The sequence below is a fragment of the Sinocyclocheilus grahami genome, unplaced genomic scaffold (assembly GCF_001515645.1).
Source record: "Sinocyclocheilus grahami isolate Dianchi unplaced genomic scaffold, SAMN03320097.WGS_v1.1 scaffold253.1, whole genome shotgun sequence".
NCBI classification, from domain to species: domain Eukaryota; kingdom Metazoa; phylum Chordata; class Actinopteri; order Cypriniformes; family Cyprinidae; genus Sinocyclocheilus; species Sinocyclocheilus grahami.
The window spans coordinates 1,437,301-1,463,895 of record NW_015505432.1 but is presented as its reverse complement, the minus strand read 5'-3'; the positions used below and the strand labels follow the sequence as shown (position 1 = coordinate 1,463,895).

Sequence of the window (26,595 nt, the reverse complement as noted above, 5' to 3'; positions counted from 1 at the left end):
TTTGTTTTAATGGTACTATTTACAAAAGGGTGTTTTTCTTTTTCTTTTCTTTTTTTTCTGCAAATGATTTAACATCTGAAACAGTCTGAATTACAATGAAACCTGTCTCAAACAGCTATGAAGAGAAAGACACGTCAAAGAAATTTAAAAAAGACAATTGTGATTGTATGAAAAAGAAAAAGGACAGGGCCACAACAATAATGTTGAGTTGCATAGCAAGTAGATTTTCAAAGGGGCGACAGTGCAGAATAAGAACACTAATATGGGGTCACACCGACAAAGTGAAAGAAAAACAGACGCCTTGTTAACACAAGTTTCCATACAACTGCATAACCTGAGAAGGGCAGGTCTGTGTGAAACATCTGGCTCCTTTCAGAAGGAATACAAAGTACAACCTCAACAGATGATGTAGAAGGAGCCTGGAACACGCAAGGGCCCAAGTGTGAGAGCTAAACTAATGTGCACTAAAAGGCTTCGTTTCGCAGAGCTTGCAATTTCTCCATTAGCATTGAGATACATAATGCCATGACCATCAGCATAGCCACACTCCATATGCTGGTGGGAAATTATTAAAAAGGGAGGGTCGAGGAAGAGAGCAAGATATTGACGCCCTGTGAAGTGCTTTTTAACTGAGGAGATTGGAACGTGACCTTCAATCGAGAATAACACGGACAAGTATTTTCGTTGGGTTTTGGTTTGTCACTTCACAACACAAGCATACATATAGAAGTCAGCAGAGAGGCACCCTTTGGTCAAGCCCTCTTAAGTCTGCTACACAGTGCACTACATAGTGTTCACCTGACAGGTTAGAATACCACACCAAGTCCCAATGATATATTTAGCTGACTATGAAAACATTTATGGAAACAACTTTCATACATCTCGTTTACATTTTTTCTTCTGAGAAAAGAGTTTTAGAAGACAGGTTTAGCTTTCTATGTTCGGTGATATTCACTAAAAACTGTGAAAATAATTGGGTGATGTTTGAATATCAAACAACAGAAGTCCTGACAGATTTTTTTGTTTGTTTGTTTTGATTAGTACGAGTTTTCTTCTCAATTAATGCCATAGGAGGTGTGGTTTTAAGGTCGTTAATCAGTTGATCGTCACGGCTCTGAAGCGTCGCTCTCTGACTCCTGTAGGCCTGTAGGAAAGCTCGGTTGACTCTTGTCCGTCTCGGGCTCCACTATCGGGTCCTCAGGTAAAGGAAAACTCCTGGGTTCCCAGGGCTGGACCGTCTGTCAGGGTAAAAAAAAACACAGGGTGTTAAGAATAGAATTTGTAGTAAAGAAATTAAATGGTGTTTCTGTATGTATTTTCTTATTTCCACATTCCCATTTTATAAAACAAAACACATTGAAGAGTTAAGTTTTGATCTCTAACAACAAAAAAGCAATTAATTTTAAATATAAATATCATAAAATATATTATATATAAAATACTGTTATTATACTAACACCAAAGTTCACCCAAAATGAAAATTAGCCCACAAATTGCTCACCCTCAAGGCATACTAGGTGTATATGACTTTCTTCTTTCAGACGAATCCAGTCGGAGTTATATTAAAAATTGTCTTTGTTCTTTCAAGCTGTTTAATGGCAGGCAGCGGGTGTTGCATGCATCAGTCCAAAAGAAGTGAAATAAAAAGCGCCCATCCATAAAAAAAAAACATCTCACGCAGCTCCGGGGGGTGAATAAAGGCCTTATGTAGTGAATCAATGCGTTTTTGTAAGAAAAATATCCATATTCAAAACGTAATAATCACTTTAATGTAGCTTGCGCCAGCAGTTGTACACAGAAGCAGCTCCGGGCGGATGAAGTATGAGGTCAGCATTGCGCATGTGCCGGTGAGTCTCGTGAAAACCAATGTTTGTTAACAGGAGTAAAGGAAGCAAAGTTTCCTTACTTTAGCAAAAGAAAACCAGTCTCCTCCTGGCTTATATCGAAATCTCTTTTTTTAACTTATCCCCGTTTTGTACTTCTAATTCTTGACTGTCATTTTGTTTTGATCTCTCTGCTGCGCTTCTGCGTTCATCACTTCTGAGCGGCGCATGCGCAAAAGCTGACCTCATACGTCATCCTCCCGGAACTGCTTCCGTGTACAACTGTTGGCGCAAGCTACATTAAAGTGATTATTACGTTTTGAATATGGATATTTTTCTTACAAAACACATTGATTCGCTACAGGAGGCCTTTGTTCACCGCCCGGAGCCATGTGAGACACTTTTTTTTATGGATGGGCGCTTTTTATTTAACTTCTTTTGGACTGATGCATGCAACACCCGCTGAGTGGCATTAAACAGCTTGGAAGATCAAAGACTATTTTTAATATAACTCCGACTGGATTCGTCTGAAAGAAGAAAGTCATATACACCATGACTTGATGGTGAGTAATTTGTGGGCTAATTTTCATTTTTTGGTGAACTAACCCTTTAAGACTGGTTTTGTGATTTCTGAAGGATCACGTGACACTGAAGACTGGAGTAATGATGCTAAAAATTCAGTTTTGATCACAGGAATTTAAGATATTAAAACAGAAAAGAGTCATTTTAAATTGTAATATTTATATAATTTACAGAATGATTTAAATAATTTGTTTTTGCTATATTTTTTGAAAAGACAAACTTTTGACTAAATTGTTTATTTTCATCCATAGACACATGTTTTTTGTTTTATGTTATATAAAAACAATGCTTCAAAATCTTACTAAATTAAATAATTGTCTTTTACACTGTTCCTGTAAGGCCAAAAAAATTAATAATTATTTTGAATTATTTAAAGTGGTTTTTTTTACATTGTATTAAGTTGAAAGTCCATTTTTATATTTTTCATACCCACTATTAAATGTTAACCAAAGGTAAAAATGTTCACTTAATTGATTAAGCTGCGACTGTGGCGATGAGACAAAGACAAAAAAGATAAACACTTTTCCAGAAATACTAGCGCTTACAATAGATTGCTCTTTAGAAAGCAGGATGTAAAATAGAAGCGCATTTTTTCATTTACATTTTTTTCTATGGAGAAAACGAGCAGGATGATGATCATGAAACTGGCGTGAGAATGCGTGTATGTTACCATCTCCTCAAAGGTGCAGTCTGAAGTGGAGCCGCACGTGTCTTCGCTGTACAACAGTCTGTGTGTGTCTCTGGTGTGAGGTGTGTGTGCGTCGCGGGAGCACGGCGTGTCGGGGCTGGGTGGGCTCAGGGGTGACTGCACCAGCCCGTAGTCCTGCAGGAGGTGGAAGTGACTTGCGTCTGGGGATGAGGGCTGAGGCGTCGAAGGGTTCGTTCCCACTATTGATGGTGTCGTTCGCCCGTCCAGTGATTTATAGGACCTGTGGAACGACATGGTTAACTATAAACTCACAAAACAGGAAAAACGTTGTCTGATAAGATCAAGTAGGGCAGGTACCTGCTGCCTCTCCTCTTGGCGGGTGCGAGAGCCGTCCATCGCCAGCGAGAGCGCTCCTGATCCTCTAACGTCTGGTGGAGTTTAGCGAACGCTCCTTCTGAAAGGTCCTCCACCTACACGGATGAATCATTGGGTCACATCACAAATAAGGATCGACAAGAGGTTGAATTAGAATATATGGGAAATGAGTGGAGGAAAAAACAGATGGCTGTTATACCGGAATGTTATTGTCTTCCTCTGCCAATGGTTTGACTAAAATGTCCACTTCCCTCCATCTGAACAACAGAGAAATAAGTGTGAGTAGAGCAGATGTTTGAAATGGAAAAGTTTATTAAACCTTTAGACAAAATCAAAAAAAATGTTTGCATGTGTGTTTTTTGTTCAGTATCATATTTGATACATCAGGATTTTATGACCCATATAGTATGATAGTGAGAATATGGAGCTCAAACTTGAGAAGGAAAACACCTCAATTTTATACTGAAACTTTAATTGCTATAAAAGTCTAATCTATCAATCAGATGGCAGAAAGCATGTAGTAGATTGTGTATAACAGGTTTTTCGGAGCGTTTCGATCATGTTAATCATTTTAGGGCTATAAATTTGTGTATCAACTGATACAGTCAGCTTTAATGGAGGCGCTGTGAGTGACGGAGACACACCTGGGTGTGAGAATTTCCTTGTACTGAAGCTTCTCCACTCTGGTGGTGGCGGCCACTGACATTGGAATGACGATGTTGTTGATATCAAACGGACTCTCGCCTCTTCTTCTCCGAACGGGCTGTTTAAAACATAAATGAAAAGTGAACACATGAGCTCTATTTAAAATCCTGACAAGAGCACCGTATTCTGATTTTGAATGTACAATGCTGACATTTGTTTAAATATAAAGTTTAACAATCACTATTAGGACATATTATGATTCCTGTTCTTTCATCCCTAAATTTAAGCCCTATGTGTTTAGAACCATTTAAGACTGCACAAAGATTTATTTTGGCATGTTTTTGCCAATATTAGACAGCATACTTTTGATTGGCTAGGAAGTGGAGGGGGAAGGGGGATGTGGCTGTCCCACAAGCTGGGATTCAAACTCAAGTCACTTAAAGTTTAACTGTGCCACATGTCAAGAACGCTTTTGGCTCAGACCAAAACTATTGTACAGAAAATAATGAACGTACCACGCTGTTTCCCAGAGGAGTGCGGCTCTCAACGGGGAGGGAGAGCTGTCTGGTCAAGGGACTGGTGTTGGACGAATGAAGGCTGGACAGAGACGCACATGGACTTGGACATGCATCCATCACCACTTTTGGTGCTATATGAGGAAAGGAAAAATTTAAAAGATATATACACATATAAGACACTCATATGTGCTTATTGACCATTTAAAGGTACAATATGTAATTTTTCGCCGCTAGAGGGTGCATATTTAAAATAAACAAAGAATCAAAGGCATAGGTGATTGAGTGTGGAATCATGGGAGTTGTGGTCTTCATCCCCACAGCCGATGCAATCCGACGGAACTCGGGCAGAAATCATGTTCATGGATGAGCTAATGATTTATTAACGTGGAATGAAGCAGGGTGAGGCTGAAAGCCGTCGAAGTGAAACGAGGCCGCTGAACAAGCGTGACACACGGTTCGAAAGCAGCAGGGCTTTTATTATGCCACAGTCAACCGCTTCCTTCCGGTCGTGCGTATGTGGGGTAAATCAGCGCTGTTTTATCATACTAGATACATTTGAACGTTCTGTTATAATGCTACTCTGTGCGATCGTCACCGGTCTATTAAAATGCACAACATATTAAAACGGAAATCGAGGGGTTATGAGGTCATTGGCAGGCGACACAATGACACTATGGACACGGGTCCGTGTCACTAGTTAAAATAGCTTATTTCTCTGGATTTAAACATTCTTCGAAACATTTGGGATAATTGTAAGTACACAAGTCAGCAAAATATATAACACTGTTCTAGTAGTTTTTGGATATTTAAAAAAATAAAAACATATATTGTGCCTTTAATTTCAAATTAAATGGTGTGTTGATGGTGTGTTGGTCTCACTGAGCTGTTTGGTACCACGGTCAAAAATGCATTAAGAGACCATATTTCAATCAATTCATGAATGAATTGATTCAATCAATCAGAATACTACAGTATTTTATCAATACAATGTTATGAACAAAAGTAATTTTACACTATTTACTCTTGTCTTTTTAGAGCAGCTTTTCGGTAGAATTTAATTTTTTTGTTTGCATCACTGAATCACTATTTCCTTGTTTATCACTGTAAAACTGCTTTGAAACAATCTGTATTGTATAAAGCGCTATAGAAATAAAGGTGACTTGACTTGCAAAGGTGGCACAAGAGCTGCATCCGACATGGCATAAAGGTATGAGATTAATATCATTTTAAATAGCCTACATAAAGTAAATTATAAAGTTAAAAAACAAGAGCTCATTACAGGATAGGGCTGCAATATTTTGACAAAAAATATAATGCCCTTGATGAATGCTTATTATAATACAATATCTAAATGTAATGCCATAATCAAGACTTTTTATGTTCACATTTCACTTCAACATGTCAGTCATGACTGTTTCAGTTTAATTGTACAGGGGCGTTATTTACCCTGGTATCTTGCGTTAATTTTTGGTGTCTTTTTTGCCCCAAGCCCCCATTAATATCTGACCCTGGGTGCTCCTCAGTCTACTGAAACGGGATTTTATTACCGCATGCTTTATTTTATGCTGCTGTCAGTAACTGCATAGCTGAAATAAGCATTCATTAGACAGGCCGTTTAAGACATATTTAGGGTCATGTTTGTATGGAAAGCATTGCACTCACAGTCTGCTCTGTCCAGTGAATGCTCTCTGACCCTCTTCCTGCTGTGACTCTGGTGCAGTACACGATCCGGCCTGCAGGGTGTGAGTGTTTCCAGCTTTGGGACACACAAGATGTTGTCCACCTGCAGCCTGTGCAGCCTCTGCGACCTGCTCTTGTGACGGGCCAACCCTGACAGAGAGAAAGAATGAATAATGAATGGCTTCAGTCACTCTGTCACAGTCAGTGGCTGTGAGTAGAAATGTGTGTGTACTTACGGACTGCAGCCGCATGCGAGTTTGACAGTCTGAATTTGTGTTTAGAGAGGAAGGAGGAGGAAGGTGTGATGGAGAGCTTGTGTTTGAGAGAGATCTTCTTCAGCGGTTTGATCCTGTCAAACGGACGAGTCTGCCAATGAGATCTCAAGACCTTCTTCAACTGTAAGCTGAGGGCAACATCTGACAGAAAAACCAGAGGAGGAAAGGAGAAAAACATTTATTGACAGAATCATTACAATTTATGAAATTTTAACAAATCTAGGACTGGAACAACTCATAAATAAAATTGAGAATCTGTGAATGGTGAACTTCTGACAACAATGATACTATATTATATATATATATATATATATATATATATATATATATATATATATATACACACATATACATATATATTATATTATATAGTGCTGTCAAACGATTAATCGCGAATCGCATCCAAAAAAAATTTGTTTACACAATATATGTGTGCATACTGTGTATATTTATTATGTATATATAAATACAAACACATGCATGTTTATATATTAAATATATTTATACATAATATAAAAATATAAATGTATATACTTTCAAAATATAAACTGTATGTGTGTGTTTATACATGCATAATAAATATACACAGTACACATACATATATTATGCAAACAAAGACGTTTATTTTAGATTCGATTAATCACGATTAGATAGTTTAACAACTTGAAAACTACATGACTAACAACAATGGAGCTGTTCGTGAAGAAAATGAACTTAAACTTTCACTATTACTAGAGACACTGCTGCCGAACACTTTTAAGAGATTCACAGACTCGCAGGTAATTCTCTCTCTCTCTCTGATAACTTAGTTATTAACTGCATTATTCTGCTATCAACAACTCAAACCTCCGTTACTAGGTTTAAAATGACGTTTTGGAATTAGCAACAGAGGCATTGGATGAGATGCGGAAGAAATTAATCCTACTCTCTGTAGTGGACAGCACATTCCAGGACCCAGTTTATGGCGGGGCCCCTCTCTGACCACAATAGTGGACAAAGGTTTGCTACATTTTGATTGGATCTCGGTGGACTAACATAAGCAAACTGTCCAATGCCATCAGATAAAGATGCCAGGACAACAGCCAGACACCTCTTAGAGGGCAAGAAGGAGACCTTTGGTACAAAGCCCGGGAAGGACAGGACTTCCTATTGGTCAAAATGCAGTTTCTGCCCTTCACCGACCAACAAACTGATTCCTCAGGTTTTGGCCTGTGACCGCCATAAAAATTGCTTAGGACCTCTGAACGCAGCAGCAGTGGGTGAAACAAAGAGAGAGATCACAGAGTTCCATCCAAACTCATTCATAACTATGTTCTCAAACCTTAAACTGGTGCAAACTGCAACACCCATCTCATACTTATTCAGAGAAATAAGTATTCTCAGTGACAGCGACGTGTAGTGCAACATCTAACACAAAATCAGCTGTTAATGAACAAATGAATGCATGCATGACAGTTCAATCTTCTTCCATCATGTTCGGACTTAATGTGTTCGTAACATTGCCAAAGGTATTCTAGTTGTGGTTTGGTAAGTGAATGATGCATTGGTAAAACTTTAGTGACACTTTTCTAAATGTGTGTTTAGACTATGCAAATAAGGAAAGAAGGGTGGGCCACTCTGATGGAAACAGCCAATCACAGCCTGGAAATGGAGAAGTGCCAGACTGCAATCCCCTCCTCATTGGAAAGAGATAAAGGTAGTAAGGTACCTTCCCAAGAGGCAATAACAGCTACAACCTTGTTCCAAGTCCGAGTCCCGAAAGGGAGAGACACTAACAGAAACACCGAAGTTCTGAGTCAAGGAAAGGACTGTAACAGATGAGTCTCCCATCCAGAGAGACAATAGCAGATACACCGTTCTGAGTCTTCGGCCTGTAAGGGTGAGACACTAGCAGATACACTCGTTCTGAGTCTCCCATCCCGAGAGACAGAAACACTAACGTTCTGAACCTCTGGCCCATGCGGGAAGCAGCAATAACAGATACCTAGTCCTGAGTCTCCAGCTTGTGAGGCAGCAACAGATACGACCAGGTTCTGAGCCTCCAGCCTGCGAGAAGAGAGATATTCTACGTTTAGAGTCTTCGTCCAGCGAGACAACAACCGATGCAGCAGTCCCGAGTCTCCATCCTGGTGAGATGAAGTGGATTGACCAAGTTCTGAGTCTCTAGCCCAGAGCGGCAGAAGACACACAGACATTTGCAACAAGGTTAAGCTCCGGCTAGCAAACCTTCACTTCAAGGTACTTTTTCTTGCGTGTTCCAGGCTAAGGACCTTCTGCACCTACTCCAGGGCCACATCTGCGTGTTCCAGATTTTAGGACCCTTTGGTGCTCCAGGAGATCAGCATCCTACGATGCTTTGTGTTCAAGGCTGTTGAAACAGATTCCTGCTCCTTTCCCCACTGCATTGTTACCAGCACAAAGGGTGAGACACTAGCAGATACACTCGTTCTGAGTCTCCCATCCCGAGAGACAGAAACACTAACGTTCTGAACCTCTGGCCCATGCGGGAAGCAGCAATAACAGATACCTAGTCCTGAGTCTCCAGCTTGTGAGGCAGCAACAGATACGACCAGGTTCTGAGCCTCCAGCCTGCGAGAAGAGAGATATTCTACGTTTAGAGTCTTCGTCCAGCGAGACAACAACCGATGCAGCAGTCCCGAGTCTCCATCCTGGTGAGATGAAGTGGATTGACCAAGTTCTGAGTCTCTAGCCCAGAGCGGCAGAAGACACACAGACATTTGCAACAAGGTTAAGCTCCGGCTAGCAAACCTTCACTTCAAGGTACTTTTTCTTGCGTGTTCCAGGCTAAGGACCTTCTGCACCTACTCCAGGGCCACATCTGCGTGTTCCAGATTTTAGGACCCTTTGGTGCTCCAGGAGATCAGCATCCTACGATGCTTTGTGTTCAAGGCTGTTGAAACAGATTCCTGCTCCTTTCCCCACTGCATTGTTACCAGCACAACCAGTGGAAGAAGTCACCGCCACCGGACTGCTCACTCAATCGCAGAGAACGTAAATATCACTTATCCAAACCTCTTCCAGAGACCTTGGCATTGTTGTATATTATCAGTATATGATTTTTCTAATTTACATTAGATGTTATATAACTGATTGCAGTTGATAAATAATCTTTCACGTATTTGTTTAATGCATAATAAGGTGCTTCACCTTATTTGTTTCAGAGTAGCAACAGTTTATCTTTCCAGATAACGTAGCTCTGACAAAGCAACACCCAACATAATCACTTGCATTTTATGCATCTTATGCACTTTATTCCTATTTCATTTATGGCATTCATTTAGTAGTTGTTCATTACTCTTGTCTATCTTTTGTTAATAAAATCTACAAATTGGAGATCCCACCAATCTTTCTTATGTGATGTACTGATAACCACACCTTAAGTGACACGTAATCCAAAAATCATAACGTCATTGGTGACGTGAGTACCCATCACTACATTATTTCGCCTCCCTAGATTGGTGAAAGCAAATTCACTACATCTCAAAAGCATTTAAGTAGAAAAAACACTTGACGTCGTGGCTGCATCACTACCTCGGGTGTGCATTATTTTCCAAGAATTCAACGGCCCGTCGTCAATTATTCCTTACATATATTTTATTTATTATCTAAAAATAAATAAGCTAACCAAATAGAGCGACTTTGAGGGGGCCAGTTCATCATTTTCAATTTTCCAGCAGATATATATATATATATATATATATATATATAGGCCTATAAATAATCAAATGTTTTAAAAAACATACATATGTATACACAATATATACACTTTTTAAAATCATTTTATATAGTAAAACCATTTTATATACAGTGATATCGCCATACTGTATACATAAAATCACACTGTATATTTGCAGAAAAATCTATTGTGAAAATAGTTGTTAGCTCTAATTGCATCTGACTGTGCATCTCACCCGACTGCATGGAAAGAACAGGGTGGATGCTGCGGTCTTGATGTGCGACTCTCTCCAGCAGAGGGCGATTAAACGGTAAGTCTGGTTTGGAGAGGGGAGGAGCACTGTCACACATGACACACAAGCCGTTGACCTCGCACACGCTTGGAGGTGAGAAAGACACTCTCTGAAACTGATAAAGGAATGAAGCTCACTTCAGATACACTTCAAAATCAGCCAAAAATGTGCTCCTGGAATACTGATACATTCATACCAACAGACTTTACACAAACACACCTTGCTGTTGAGATTGTGGACAGTGTTCGGGTGGATAAGACGTCGTCTCCTGCAGGTTAGCAGTGGGCGTGTTCGTGCGGATGTACAGCTGCTGTCCAGACTTGACAAGCATGTGTCAGACACTTCTGCCACACTACTGAAATAAGAAAAAGAGGAAACAATGTAAAATCCAGTTTTTGCCAAGCTAACGAATAATATGATTCCATGGTGATACAAGACCCCACTGCATTCACCCCGAGTTCATTTTGCAAGGATGGCAGGTTAACTGTATTTTATACTTCACTAATAATGTTTGATAATGTTAATATATATATATATATATATATATATATATATATATATATATATATATATATATATACATACATACACACACACAGGGTTTCCCATACATTGACTTATTTGTGGCGGCCCGCCACAATATCAACACTGACTGCCACAAATAGATTTTCCAAAAGGCTTTGACTTCGTGACATGAACATGAACACTGCACGTTTCAAAATCAAAATCGGGTGTTTTTATATAAATGTATATTTTTTGAAGGGAACCAATTGTCTTCAGAAAATTTTTGATGTAATTTTCATTTAATCTTTCCTATAATGGCTGATAAAGTAGCAGTTCATGAGCGCAGCGCTGCTTTGATTACAGACGTTACCGGGGAAACCGCTATTTCTGTGCTCCTAAAGGCCTCCTGCTGGCAGAGAGTGAATTTGCATTTTCAATCAGCCTGTCTGCTGTTTTATATTTACGTTATATACATGTATATTTCCGCCAGGGGAAGAGCCGCCACACATAGAGTGCAAGTCTGTGGGAAACACCGATATATATATATATATATATATATATATATACACGTTGGAGCTCTTAATTTTGAACTCGCAAAGTACATTAGATAGAATAATTTAACTTCAAAATGTACAAAAATTTTTGTTTTTCCAATTCTTCATTTGCCTTTTTTTTTTTTTTTTTTTTTTTTAAATATTGCAATAAATATCGTATCGTGAGATTTTGATATCGTTACATCCCTATTATGTACTGTAATGGGTAAATTTATAGAAAAAAACTTTATCTAATATAATCCACACAATGAGTGCATCCAGTGCCGATCCTAGACTTCTGGGGGCCCTACGCAAAAGGTGGGGGGGGCGAGTTATGAATGAATGAAACGCTTTTGTCCGTGTTCACTCCGTCTCGACTCGCGCTCACGGAAGGCGCTTGAGAAACAGTGTCTCCTTCCACGGCTCGGTACTCTTTCAAATTGTTGTTTGTCTTTTTTGTCTCGAGCAAGAGATTGTATGACATTAACGTTACATGATTTGACTGATGTTTACGTAGAAAAGGCGACAGCGCACCGCATTAAAAGAAATTAACATTCATGTTTTCATAACCGCTGGCCAAATTCAAAAATGAAACCAATTAAATCATCTTTGAGAGCAAGGGGGCCCCCTGGTGTTTTGGGGGCCTTACGCAGCTTGCATACTTTGCATATAGAGAGGATCGGCTCTGAGTGCATCGAATCCAATGATTAAATGTGAGCACACAGTAGTTACAGACACTTAATTTCAACTGGGTCCAGTTATTACATTATGTTAACAAATGGAAACAACTTATACTAATAATAAGTTCAAATATTTACACAGACACAATATTAACTACTAAAATAGTCCAAACCTAATGGAGATGTCGTTCTCAGATGTGTCCACCAAGCGAGACTGGGATTCTGTGAAATTCTGGGATGTTTCTGAGGTCGGGACATTCTCATTAGTCTCCGTCATATTTACAGTTCTCTGGCAGGAATGGGCGGAGGCTCCCAGCTCCACAGGACCCTGCAGAGAGCATGCAAAAGAAAACACCTTTATACACAGCCAAATTCCATTAAACTAATTCCCAATTTCAAACATTCCTGAACCTGGATGCTGTTTTTGTCTTATAACACAAACACAGTAGACATCAAGCGTCTGCTAACCTTGCTGGAGCGGAGCTGGCGGTAGATGTCGACCTGCTGTCGGATGCGGTACTCCAGGTCTGATATCTGAGCCTGCAGCCAAGTCCAGTGACTGATGATTGTGGCTCTTTCCCTGGCAAACCGCCCTTCAGCTCTCCTCCATCTGAGACAGAAAAGTGAACAATCCGGTTAAACACTTTTAAACAAGCCGGACATTTAGTTGTTTAGCTAACTAGGAGAGTCATTAGAGGGTTAGCTCTGTTTACTTCATTGAGTTAAAACTGGCTGTGATGACAAACAGGAAACCCTCAGGATTGTTCTCTCTGACTTTTCCAGCCCTGATGGTCAAGATTAAAGAAGAAATCAGTCATCTAGATTGTAATGATGATGTTTAACACAAAGAGGGCACTGCTAAACACATTCAGTACAGAACCCCATCTTGACTTGTCACTTACAGACTCCACAATATGAATCATCTCTTTTTTAAATACAGTTAGTACTTTTATGTCACAGCCCCACAAAATGACACTTGTCAGCATGAATTTAAACAACTTCCTTTGCAACCCAGAGATGACAGGAAAGAGAAATATATCTAGGGGTGGGTGATATGACCAAAATACGAATATGAATAATTTCACAATAACACTGTATGAAAGACAGTATAGTTGTTTTCACTGGAAATATGGTTGGCTACAATGCCAAAATCTTAGATGACACTGAAATTTCACAATTACACATTCCACATAATACTAGCCTAATAGAAGTAAAAAATACACATAAAGGGTCAATAATAAAATAAAACACAATGAACTACAAGCAATAGAACATATACAATAGAACAAAGATATAAACACTACATAAACTGAACAAAGTATTTTTATTAAAGCTACAAGTTATTCAGTCAAGGGCAATGAGTGATTTTATCTTTTAACATTAATGACACAGCAGGTAAATTAAGCTGCCATCATTTTGGCATTGCTTTGTGAGTTTTTCATGGTTTAAGCACAATAAATCATAAAAAAGCAGTACTTGCAGTGCGCCTGTACGTCAGAACCAAACTGAATACTCTTTAGAAATGCCTAAAGGGGCAGTCGTGGCCTAATGGATAGAGAGTCGGACTTGTAACCTGAAGGTCGCGGGTTCGGGTGTATGCACTTGGATGGGTTAAATGCAGAGCACAAATTCTGAGTATGCGTCGCCACACGTCACTTCACTAAATGTAATTAAATTAAAAATAAAAGTACTTTAAAAAACCTTCCAAAATTTACACTGGTTTATTGTACCATTATCATGATTTGCTGTTACCAGTCAGAGGTTTTAATAACTTAGTGGAGGATGAGCTTTTTATTGGGCACAAATGTGCACAGTGCAAGGTGTATTTTTGTGTGATGGGCTGTTGTTGTGACTACAGACATGAAACTGGTTGTCCATACTGGTCTATCAGGGTTTCATGATAAACACACTCCAGTAGTGTGAGCGGTACAACCTACACAAAAGCACACCCCTATCTCATGGCAAAGTCCCTCTCAGCACATTCCCACAGCGCCTTGCCTCAGAATACACACAGAGCACGCCCTCACACGGCTAACTAAAACATCTATCTAGATCAACATCTATTTAGATAATTATTCAACAATTAGTGGGATGATGTACAGTGTGTTGATCACATAACATATATTTTGTGATAACTTGATTAACTATGTTATTCACTTCCATGAAGTATAATTTCAAGAGCCTGGCCTACAGAGGGCGACACTGAGTCCTGCTCCAAATAAAGTGACCAAATTATTTACACTAGTTTACATTTTTCATTCACACTAGACTTTGAGCATGCAAAATTTTCAAGAACATTGCAAAGGTTGTGATATGACATCACGCTCTGCGATATCTTTTTAAAAATAAAATAAAGTCATAAATAATAATAATAAATCTAAAATGTAAACATACAATATACTTGCATACAATGATACATTACGTATCGTTTTTGTTTTGGTCATATATCTTTGTTCATGAGAACTGTTCATGTGAAATGTGATATTCTTTGTATGAACTTGCATTTATGAATGCGTATGAATGGAAGTCAATGGCGCACAAAGTGTAGAGTGGCCATTCACAGATCTTTTACCAGTGACTATATTCACTATATAACAATTGCTTAAAGGGATAGTTCACCCAAAAATTTAAACAACCATCAAGTTGTTCCAAACACTGGTAGCAAACAGCTGACGGTAATCATTGACTTCCATATACATTTTTTCCCCAGACTATGATACTCAATGGCTACCGCCAACTGTTTGGTTACCAACAATCTTCTTTTGTGTTCAACAGATGAAAGGATTGAGGGTGAGTGAGTGATAACAGAATTTACATTTCTGGATGAACTATCCCTTTAATTGTTGTCATTTGTCCATCTACTCTTCCATACGTGTGTGTTTGGATGACGGGGTGAACGACAACAAAGGAGTCGTCCTCCCTCACTGTGCCTGCTGTGAAGTGAATCATCTCGTAACTGTGTTTCATAAATCACATTGAGCTGATGGAGGGAGTACAAAGACAGAGTCGTTTAGCATGAATGTTCTGCTGCCTTTGTTCTTGGGTTTCAGACTGTGAGACGGAGGGACTGGATGAACCGAAAACACAGATATATACCAGCAAAAATGACATGCTGGCTTAGCAAACTGTTTTATATGGAGCCCTGCCTGTTATTTTTCACTCACATAGATCAAGGGTTACACGGTATTTTAGGTTAAGGAGAAAATGAAAGCATTATAACTGGGAGAGATGAACTTCTACAATATGATAGTGTGTCTACTAAGCCGTCCTGCTGTCTACTGACAGCATAAGCAGTTAGCATCCAAGGCAGCATGCTAACTGAAATAAAACCTGAAAAACAAATGAAAAACTGTGCATGGGAGACTTGACTCGCAAGTGATTCCAATATTAGCACTAGCAAATAAATAGATTCTGAAACAGCACTGCAAGTAGGGCTGAGCTGAGCACTGAGCTGCTCACGTGTAAATGAACACAGTGCTGCACAATTTCAGTTATAAATTGATTAATTGTGCAGCACTGTGTTCATTTACACGTGAGCAGCTCATTATCCACTGGTATGTGCAGCATTTCAGAGCGGCTCAGTTCACAGTAATTGCTCCACAAAAACTGTCTGCATCTGCTCTGAACTTGGGTCGCTTTAACGTACATTTGGACCTAGGGGTGTGCGATATATATCGTCTGCGATAACATCATAATTGTTGTTTTAACGATGTGCAATTTGACATTATCGAGTATTTTGCAAAAACCATTCAAAACACCCCTACAGAGCGCACACATACATTACGTGAAGTCTAAACTAGTGCGCATTTAGAGTGCGTTCTTTCACTGCATGATTCAGTCTATTACAATACATTTAGAATGATCACAAAATTCAAGATATGGGGAAAGAAAATGTATATAATTTCATATAGTTAATCAATATCACACAAAGAGTACTGTTTCTTTCTCCAAAAATTACCATGATTACAAATGTTTCAACAGCTCAAAAAACAAGAAGTTAATTAAGAGACTTACGTTTCAGAAACCACATTGCCTGTTTTTGTTCCATTTCGACAACAAAAATAATTCCAAACACAGCCACAATGCTGTTTTGCATCTCTGAGCAACAGTCTAAACTAGTGCGCATTTAGAGTGCGTTCTTTCACTGCATGATTCAGTCTATTACAATACATTTAGAATGATCACAAAATTCAAGATATGGGGAAAGAAAATTTATATAATTTCATATAGTTAATCAATATCACACAAAGAGTACTGTTTCTTTCTCCAAAAATTACCATGATTACAAATGTTTCAACAGCTCAAAAAACAAGAAGTTAATTAAGAGACTTACGTTTCAGAAACCATATTGCCTGTTTTTGTTCCATTTCGACAACAAAAATAATTCCAAACACAGCCACAATGTTGTTTTGCATCTCTGAGCAACATGATGGTGTTTCGTTCCTGAATGAATCAACCGTTTAAATGATTCGGTTCAATGACTCACTTTTTAACAGTGACTTGCTGCCACCTGCTGGCGGTTTTAATTGAACTTTTTTTATTATTTAAATCATTTCAAATAACAGTATTCAATGTTTTGTTTAATATATCAAAACATTATTTATGCATTTGCAGGTTAAATGCACTAAACAGCAGTGTACATCATACATCTAAATACAGTAATACATCTAAATGCCACTTCACATGCAGCTTGTGTTTCCTCCACATTGCAAAGATGAATTTTATTGATACTAAATTAATTTGCTTGGTAACAGCCCAAATGTCTTATTATTCTAATTGACTGATTAAATGTAAGAATTTGCCTCAAAAGATAATGCACACTTTTAGAAAAATGGCTTTATAAAGGTAAAAATGCCCATAAAAGGTAAAAATCAATTTAAACTTATTGGAAAAGATTCATTTCTATCAGTGCACACAGCACAACAACACTCAGCAAATTATCATCTAATTATCGTTATTCATAAAATCCAAGAAAATATCGAGATATTTTTTGTCAATATCGCACAACCCTATTTGGACAACTATTTTCCCAAAGTTTCATGGTGCAATGTTTGGAAAAAGAAATTAAGCCATAAACATTTGTAATAGTAATAGTTAATATAAATAAATATTAGGGCTGCATGATAAATCGCATGCGATATTTAATGCGCATCTTGTCAGAAAGCCGGTTCTGTAATTAGCGGTAAATCTCCATCACCTGCGGGCTTTCACATTGGGCAGCATTTAACTACACAGAGCCGTTGTTCACTGACGAGCTGCGGAAAAAATCGCGCGAATATGAACGTGGTTTTGCGCAGGTTGTCAGTGAACAACGGCTCTGTGTAGTTAATGCTGCCCAATGTGAAAGCCCGCACGTGATGGAGATTTACCGCTGATTACAGAACCGACTTTACTGATAAGATACGCATTAAATATCGTATGCGATTTATCGTGCAGCCCTAATATATATTTTTTTTAATTTTACAACTACATGTTACAATAGTAATCATTCTTATTTTGCTTTTATTTAGCAATTTTAATAATATTCAGTATTATTATGTAGTTACTTCATTGAATTTTTATTTTACTATTATCATTTTTATTATTACTTTACAATACATTTTAAAATCACTTTTTTTTTTCATCAGGGAAAAAAAAAAAGTGTCAAATTTTTTTCTTGTATTTACATTCTTCGTATTTTTCTGTATTTGGGGATTTTTCTCCAAATACAGACCAAGCTGTAAGTGTATGTTTGTAGTGCGAGGGGGAAATATATAAATCAGAAAAAATCCACGCAAATTGGATGCATATTTTCTATGGGGGTCGAAAGCACAGCTGTAATTCTTGAGTCATGATGTGAAAGCGCAAGCATGGAAGAGAGCAAGAATTGAACAGATGGATGGAGAGAAAGAGAGAGGGGATAAATAGAGAAGTATGTGAGGTGGTTAGGCTTGGCAGAGAAATGCAGAGGAATTATGGGGGAAAGACGGTGAAAAGGGGGTGGAGGAATGCAAGGCGAAAAGAAAGAGAACGTCTGAGAAAGTGAGAGAGGAAAAGGTTACGTAACACGAGTGGGCTCAGCTCAGACAGAGGGAATGGGAGGAGGAAGAACATAAAAGGACAATGGTGAAGAAAGACTCCGGAATGAGAAATCCTGAAAGTCCTGAGAACATAAGTGTTTATGATGGTTTCCAGACATCTAGGGGCACTACCCAAATACATCAGCTTTTGTCAAAGGCCAACAGCAGATTTGGAGATATTATGAATGACTATTTTTATATATGTAATAGGGATGGGCGATATGGGCTTTAAAATATATCACGATATTTCTGGTATTTATTACGATAACGATATCAATGGCGATAATTCAGGGAATCCTGTTTCTTTAGAGAAAAGTATTATCTTTCCTATTTTTACCCAAAATAGGGTGTTGTGATCATTAATGAGTACACACGTAATATAAAGACTGTTTAATTCATACTGGAAGCCGGAGGGTGCTCTTGCACAGAAACTCCACATATCCATAGCAGAAGTAATACTACTGACGATGCTCCAGGAAGGTATCCAGTTATTGCTGAATAAAACGTACAACGGAGATAGAGACATTTTAACTGATGAAACTTGAGGAAAATAAACATATGATTGCACAAAATATATGATTTATCGGTGTTCTTCAATCTTGGGTATTTTTATAAGTATATTTATAACGCAATGTTAATCCACATGGCCTTTATCACTGTATATAATACCATCATTCTGTAATATGAAACCACGTCTGGTCACAAAAAGAAGTATTTCAAACACTCGACTATGTTATTAAGTTAATTTGGAGAAAAAGCATGTCTAGAAATTATATCTTTGTTGGACAACAGGTTTGTAAACAGGTAAAAGGAGCTCGAGCTCCTCATTTAGCGATATAGGCTACTCCTCAATTTCACGTCCGCCTTCCGCGATGTCGCTCCGACAGAAATATGTCAACAACTAGACTTTATCGCTATTATCGTGGGAGGACTAATTCTTATCGTGTGGAGAATTTCAATTTTTACTGGTATATCGCAAACGATAAGATATCGCCCATCCCTAATATGTAAACACAATACCAATGAATGCACAGTTTATGGATGAAGGACTGAATCTGGCTTGTTTTTCTCAAACACAAACAAATACACTGATACTTGTCTTTATCAGATCAAAAAAGGCACTTCCTGATTAGCTTGTCGTTTTCTCACATACATGTGTGAACCTCAAGTCAAGAATATGTTGGGGTAACTTTTTTTGTTTGTTTGTTTTTACAACAGTTGAAAATCTCTTTAGTCTTTATCATAAATGAAATGTATGCATTTACAGACCTGTATGACTTCCTAGCTTCTGTCGAACACGGAAAAAAACATATTTTGAACCAACCGTTTTGGTGACCACTGACTTTAAAAACACTGACATATTTCTCCAATATGTTCCCCAGAAGAAAGAAAGTCAAAGGATTTGCTTTATGCAAAATATAATTTCTTATTTCTTCTTTTGATTTTGAACTGAAATGTGACCTGGACATATTTTTGTGAGATTTACCCGCAGCCAATAACCGTTCCACAATCTGTCAACATACACGTAAAAGGAAAATAAACAACTTTTGGTTTTCGATTTTTGGTGACTTTTTGAGCATAGACCATTAAAACCCCCATCTCTGTAAAGCGCTGCAGCCGTCACTCCAGCTCTCGATGGATTAAAGTGGTCTTTAATTGCAGTAAAAGCAAATCTTCCATTTGCATAGCAGCTGTGTTCCATTAAAAGCTTCCAATAATGAGTGTGGGTGTTTGGGATCAATGTCCTGGGATGCACAAAGTTTAAATTCATCTTGATTTAACTGCAGTCAGAGGTCAACAAGCAGCAGTTCCTCATGCTCTAATTTCCCAACCATCACAGCGTGATGTCATAAACATGTGCCGAGAAAGATTAGTCAGAGAGCACTGCAAAGGACGAAACCGGGCTGAAAAATCGCTTATCATCATCAGCGTTCAGCCAGCAAACACACACCCTGAATGGATTCAAGCATGTGACAGTGGCGTTTAGAGAAACTGGAGCATGTTTCAGTGAGCTCAAATATGACATCCAAAAACTGCATTCATGGATCCCTGATTATTTAGGTCAAAGGTGCAAAGCCAAGTCAGCAAGCTGCTAAATGGCTCCTTTTAAAACAGCGTGCATTGATAAATCAACCTAAAATCTTTCAACCTAAAATATTAAATCAGACCAAATACGATGAAAAAATACATCTAAATGCTCATTGGGCTAAACTCCAAAGCAACAGGATTTTAGCACCTGAATATTTGAATATATAATGCAGAGTTTACCAACACAAGGGGTCTGAAATGCATGTGCTTCTGTTAGGCACAGCTCACAACGCTTTGTATATACACACACAAAAACAGGAAGTAGGAACAAGCAGGAGGCGGCCTTCGATGTCCGTTTGCCTGTGTTGGCTCTGCTGAGCCCAATCCCGGAGCAGAGCCTCCAGGTTGGGGGTCGAAACGGATGAGTCATCATGGACTGGGAAAGAGTTAAGGGACAAGGGACAGTCTACGATATTGTTACTGTTTGTTTCAACATCGGGACTCTCCGGTTCTGCTTTAACCTCCGTACTTTCAGACAAAGCCGTGAGCTCCCTATGTGATGACACACCTTGAACGCTTGGTGTCAAATTCTGTTGTGGATTCACGTCGCCGGTTGCAAAGGTACCGACAGACTTGGAGGACACGGATAACAACGCTTCCCCATTGGTGGAAGGCTGGTTGCTGTCTCCATTCACTGTGGCCACGCTGCCTTTCTCAGCCACGGCCGCACTAGGTACAGCCACTTTCTTGGAGAGTCCGTTCACAGGCACCATGGTACTTCCAGCTCCGGCACCGTTGACAAGGCTCTTCAACTGACCTCTGGTTAGCTCAAGTGTGTGCCGCTTGCGCAGCAGGAAGTCGCTGCCTGCAGCAGCGCTCGGGAATATGGAGCCGCTCAGCAGGCCGTGGCTCTTCAGCACCGACTGCTTGATGAGGACACCTTGCAGCTTCAGTGACTCCTTGACTTTGGTGGACGAGGGCAATGGTTTGACATCAGAGCACAAGTACGTTGCCAGCTTGCCCAGAGATGGGGCATTAGACAGGGGTTCCTGTTCCTGACCCTTGACGCTGTGGTAATGGGCGAAGCTCTGTCCGTCGTCGGCGCTGACGTGACACTTGCCGTTGGTGTGGCTACCGGCAGAGTCCGAGACCGAGTCGGAGATGAGGATGTTGCTGGCGTTGCTGTTGTTCTCAGTGCTGCCGGGGGACAGGGTGGATGAGGGAGAGGCGAGTTTGAAGCGGATGTGGCGGGCTTCGGCTGGTGCGTCGGTCAAAGCGGGCGCCATCGCAGCCATGCAGGGCCGAGGAATGGGCACGGCAGCCTGCACCTCCAAACCTTCACTCCAGCCCAACTACACAGCCTGGCTACAAAGGAAAAAAGAGATTTAGGAGACTGCAAATATACAGAATATTTTGAAAGTGAAGATAACCTTTAATAATAACCTGCTGCAAGCCGTTTAATAAGTTCTCTTAATTTCTAATATTTGCACCAATATTTGCCATATGTCACAAAAGCAGTTTGTGTAATTGCTCTTGTGTAATCCTCACATGTATGATTAAAAAGAATATTCAATGGGTGGTGCTTGATTTTATCCATTTATACACATGAATTGTGTGAGGATATTTTTTCAACAATTTTTCAACAATTCTTCTCCCCCGAGTTACGTCTTCCTCCATTTTAGAGAGTATCATAATGCATATGCACGCTTTCCCCTAAGCGTAAACAACGCTGTTTACGCAGATTACATTCATGCGCACGCTTTCTCCCCCGAACGTAAACAACGCTGATTACGTCAATTACGCTCTTGGGTACTCTCCAAAATGGCGGAAGACGTAAATCGGGGGAGAAGAATTGTTGAACTTTTTTTTTTGTATTTTTGTTTTCTTTGCACTCAAAAAGTATTCTTGTAGCTTCACAAAACAGATGTTGAGCCACTGATGTCACATGGACTGTTTTACCGATGTCCTTACTACGTTTCTGGACCTGGGAACATTACAGTTGCGTTGCTGTCTATGGGAGGAACAGAGAGCTCTCACATTTCATCAAAAATATCTTAATTTGTGTTCCGAAGATGAACGAAGGTCTTACGGGTTTGGAACAACATGAGGGTGGGTAATTAATGACAGAATTTTCATTTTGGGGTGAACTAACCCTTTAAATGTTTTCTTACAAGACCCAGAGTTTCAGCAAACCTCGTTCTGTGGCTCAAAATTTGGAAAATAAGCCAAATACCTGGAACATAACTGCAATCTCTGTCCGATATTTCTTTTCCAAAATTCAAGCCAGCTGGCCTTCAACAAGACCCCCCCACATTCATTAAACTTTAATAATAACCATCTGGTGAGACAAGCTATTTAGTCCCCTTACTGTCTTATAATGAAAATTACTATTGCACTTGTGTAATCTGTCTATTTATGGCTGAAACAGGATATTCAATGGGTGGGGTTGAATATGGGCTGAGCTTTTTCACATCAATTGTCTAAGGAGCGTTCTTATCTTCAAGGTTTTCTTACAACAGCCCATTCTGAGCTTCACATTTTTTTGAGGCATTCATGAGTAAAATACCTCAAACACAACTGATAATCCTTCTCCAAAATTCAAGCCATCAGGCCTCTAATAAGATTAGTTTTAGCATAGCGAATATTGTTTTGGGAGGGAAAATCTTTGGAATAACATGCAGTGTTGAATCATTCACAGCAAAACCAAGAACATACATAAAAAATATAAAGAGGTCAATTGTGATGCCATATTGAATTTTATTTTAGTCTCAATACACTGAATAAATAAAAATAAACACAAGACTAGAAGATAACTAGTGATAACGGTGTGAGTATGCACAAACAGGAATCAGTTATCAGTATTTCATAGACATGAATTTATCTGTCCTGATGCTCTTCCCCTCAAAGTAAAAAGGGAATGAAAACTCATTGACCTCAACTGAGCGGGGACCATTACCATAGTCGTTAGTAGGGAAAGACCTACTCTTTTCAAGCTTATGTAAGAGCAAGCCTCCTCATTTTCCCCTCCTCCTCAGCAGACCATCTGTGTCAACGGAATTAGGGATATGCCTTTAGGCCTCAACAGATAAGAGACTATCTCTTCATAAGTACATGTAGAGATGGTTCGACTCATGAATTACCATGTACCGTCCATTCCTCAACTAAAAACACAAACAACTGTAGAGTATTTCACTACTAACGAAACATGTCAGTGTGGCTTCATAATTATTGTTATAGCCATTGCATTATCAAAGGACATATATTGATACACTGACAGATTTTACTGATGAGATCAGTCTTGAAAAGTACTGGGTTTTTTAAAGCTAGCTTTTATCTGTCACAACTCTAGCAATTGTTTACTAACGGTTGTAAATTCACAAAAAAAGTTTGTGAAATTCACAAAAAATTTGGGGAAGTCGTGGCCTAATGGTTAGAGAGGTTGCGGGTTCGAGTCTTGTACCGGCAGGGATTGTGGGTGGGGGGAGTGAATGTACAGCGCTCTCTCCCACCTTCAATACCACGACTGAGGTGCCCTTGAGCAAGGCACCGAACCCCCAACTGCTCCCCGGGCGCCGCAGCATAAATAGCTGCCCACTGCTCCGGGTGTGTGTGTGTGTTCACTGCTGTGTGTGTGCACTTTGGATGGGATAAATGCAGAGCACAAATTCCGAGTATGGGTCACCATACTTGGCCACATGTCACGTCACTCACTAACGTCACTCACTCAAAAGCTGTTATTTTACTGTATGTTGTCTTTGTCTCTGCTTTGTAAAACGCCTTGAGCACTTGCTGAAAACACTTTATGAAGTAAATATATTATTAGTAATAACTCGGTCAACTGCATGACATGAAACAGACTGGTCATGTGATGTAAACATGGTGCTGCCCATGAGGGGGCGACCCGCTCCATCTAGAAAACAACTGCTTTTTCTAGATCACCGACGTTTACATTTCAAACAGTAAAGTTGGGACGTGTTAAGTAGCAACTAATTGGTGGAATCTTTAATCTGAAACGCTCAAACAAAATTTGGTGTCTTAAAACTCCATACACTGAGTTATGGAGTTTTAAGATCCTAACTAGGTTAATATGTCAAAGTAGTAAACATAACAAATCCGGTTAAGGTTTAACAAAGAACCAGCGAAGGAAGCGTACAGAACCCACGTTTCTGTGTTCACGCTAAAAAATTAAATAATCGCGCGTTTTCTACGCATGACTGCGATAACAAGCGAACTCCTCCAGTACACACAATACAGGAAATACCGGTATAATACACACTGCAGATCAATAATAGATCATATATTAGGTTAATGTAAAGTTAGTTTATAAAATCTCACACACGAATGCCTAGCTAACGTACTAAAGCTACAACGCACAAGTAGGGATGGGCGTATCGATATATCGATACTGCCGCGAGTATCGAAAGTATCGATACTCAAACAAAAAATATCGATACTAAGGTGTGTTTTATTTACCAGTGATTTTGTTAACTTAACAAACAAAATTGTACAATATGCATTGAATTGGACGAATAACCTCGATAGATAGAACTATTTTCCTGCTCATCTGGACACGCAAATGTTGTAAGACAGAACTCATCAATCACAGAGAGCGTTCACTCACTGCTGACAGTGCATTCAAACGGGGCTCCGTCTCCCAAAAGTATCATAAGAAAGCATTAAAGCTTTTGGGAACGGCAGCCCTGAACAATGCTTATCAGAGGACAGAGTTATTTCTCAATAAACAAACTGAAATTGTAGCCTACATAGTTTGTGCAATTACAGTTATTTAAATTGAACGTTGAAAGATAATATCGATCATGTTCTATTTTTGTAATGTTAATAGAAATCATACACTGTCAGAATAAAAAAGGTTGCATTTTATGCATGCAACAGCCGGTCACCGGCAGTCCCTAATGAAAATTAACCATGGTTTTACTAAAGTGACCATAGTTCAACTGTAGTATTTATAGATTTGAATCATGTGTAAACAAAAATATAACCTAATAAGTTACAATTAAGGCATATTGAATGTTAAAATGCGTTTTAAACAAAGTTAAGTGCTTATTACCCATTTTACTCTTAGTAATTTAATAATTTAATACATTTCATAATTTAAAAGTTTAGTTCAGAAGTATCGAATCGGTATCGACAATACTGCCTTGAAAAATATCGGTATGAAAACAAAATAAGTGGTATCGCCCATCCCTACGCACAAGTGCAACGTTTCGCTTTAGCAGTATTTGCTGAACAGACCACGTGAACGTTCACAGCACTTCCGTGCATAAATGAAGCAGCCTTTCAGCTCCGACTCGAAGATTAGACGTAGAACCTCATAAAATACACTGCATGTTTTTAATGCATTGCTAACTTAGATGTCTGCTAAGCCTCATACTACAGTAAATATGAGCATTAACGTTACACATGTTTAGTATGCTCTCAAATGGCCTTGCTTGCGTTATGCAAGTCATGTTAACCACCAATTTGAACGAGAACCGGTAAGTTAGCACAGACCACATAAGGCTGCGAGTTGCATAATCAAAAACAAGGAAGGTATATAGGTCTGTTCTAGTTCAAATGAGGGGAGATTCTAAATAGGCGCGCTTATGAGTGAGTTTAATGCATGGTAATCGGTTTTAAAGCGATCATACAAGCCGTCGAACCCCCATTAATCAAATTACACGTTCAATTATTGCAAATACAACAGTTCGTGGTAAAACTGGAAGCTCAGGCAGGTTTGCAGTGTTAGGTTTATGTAACGCAAGTGCTGCTCGAGATCGTCCACTAACAAAGAAAAAGGAGGAACCTACCACGTGACGGGCGCGCGATCCGAGGGAATTTCGGCAACTATTCCACCGACCTTTGGCTTCAGTATCACAACAATGTCACCAAAGCACGAAATAAGCCGTTTGGTAAAGCAACCCCGCCGCCTTTGCCATATCCGCGTCCGCTTCGTGAAAAACACCCCGGTTTCAGGAACCCTTTTCGCTATCGGCTCCGGAATCACGAAATGGTTGATACTAGACAACACCTTGCTGCTGCCGTCCCCTTCAGTGGATTATGGATAGCAAATGTATATTTTTCTTTATATTATGAATCGATGTTTTGCTCGGATACGAGCTCTTTTCATATACGCCTTTATTTACAGATTGGAGGTGGCATGGGCCACCGGTTTCGAGATCATTTTCTCATCGTTGCAGGGAGAAACGCACGAAAGATGGCGCCTCGGTCGCCTCGCTTGGATTTGAGTCTGACTAA

General features: G+C 39.3%; 1 protein-coding gene across 1 annotated transcript; it reads right to left on the bottom strand.

The window, feature by feature from the left end:
• On the bottom strand, nucleotides 1-26,595 carry LOC107598636 (KAT8 regulatory NSL complex subunit 1-like). Its single transcript, XM_016290028.1, has 14 exons — nucleotides 26,148-26,595; nucleotides 20,674-21,705; nucleotides 12,722-12,863; nucleotides 12,427-12,581; nucleotides 10,756-10,891; nucleotides 10,480-10,651; nucleotides 6,509-6,688; nucleotides 6,255-6,422; nucleotides 4,590-4,723; nucleotides 4,074-4,192; nucleotides 3,629-3,686; nucleotides 3,412-3,524; nucleotides 3,076-3,334; nucleotides 1-1,238 (listed from the first exon to the last, which is right to left on the bottom strand). The coding sequence occupies exons 2-14, from the start codon at nucleotides 21,633-21,635 to the stop codon at nucleotides 1,107-1,109; spliced, it is 2,730 nt and encodes a 909-aa protein (XP_016145514.1). The 5' UTR covers nucleotides 21,636-21,705; nucleotides 26,148-26,595; the 3' UTR covers nucleotides 1-1,106.

Bases quoted from the DNA above. Each gene is read 5' to 3' on its own strand.
- LOC107598636 (XM_016290028.1), bottom strand. From the start codon at position 21,635: ATGGCTGCGATGGCGCCCGCTTTGACCGACGCACCAGCCGAAGCCCGC. The intron at 10,652-10,755 runs GTGTGTTTGTGT...TTCCTTTATCAG, and splicing joins TCCACAATCTCAACAGCAAG to TTTCAGAGAGTGTCTTTCTC. The intron at 3,335-3,411 runs GTACCTGCCCTA...GTCGTTCCACAG, and splicing joins GCCAAGAGGAGAGGCAGCAG to GTCCTATAAATCACTGGACG.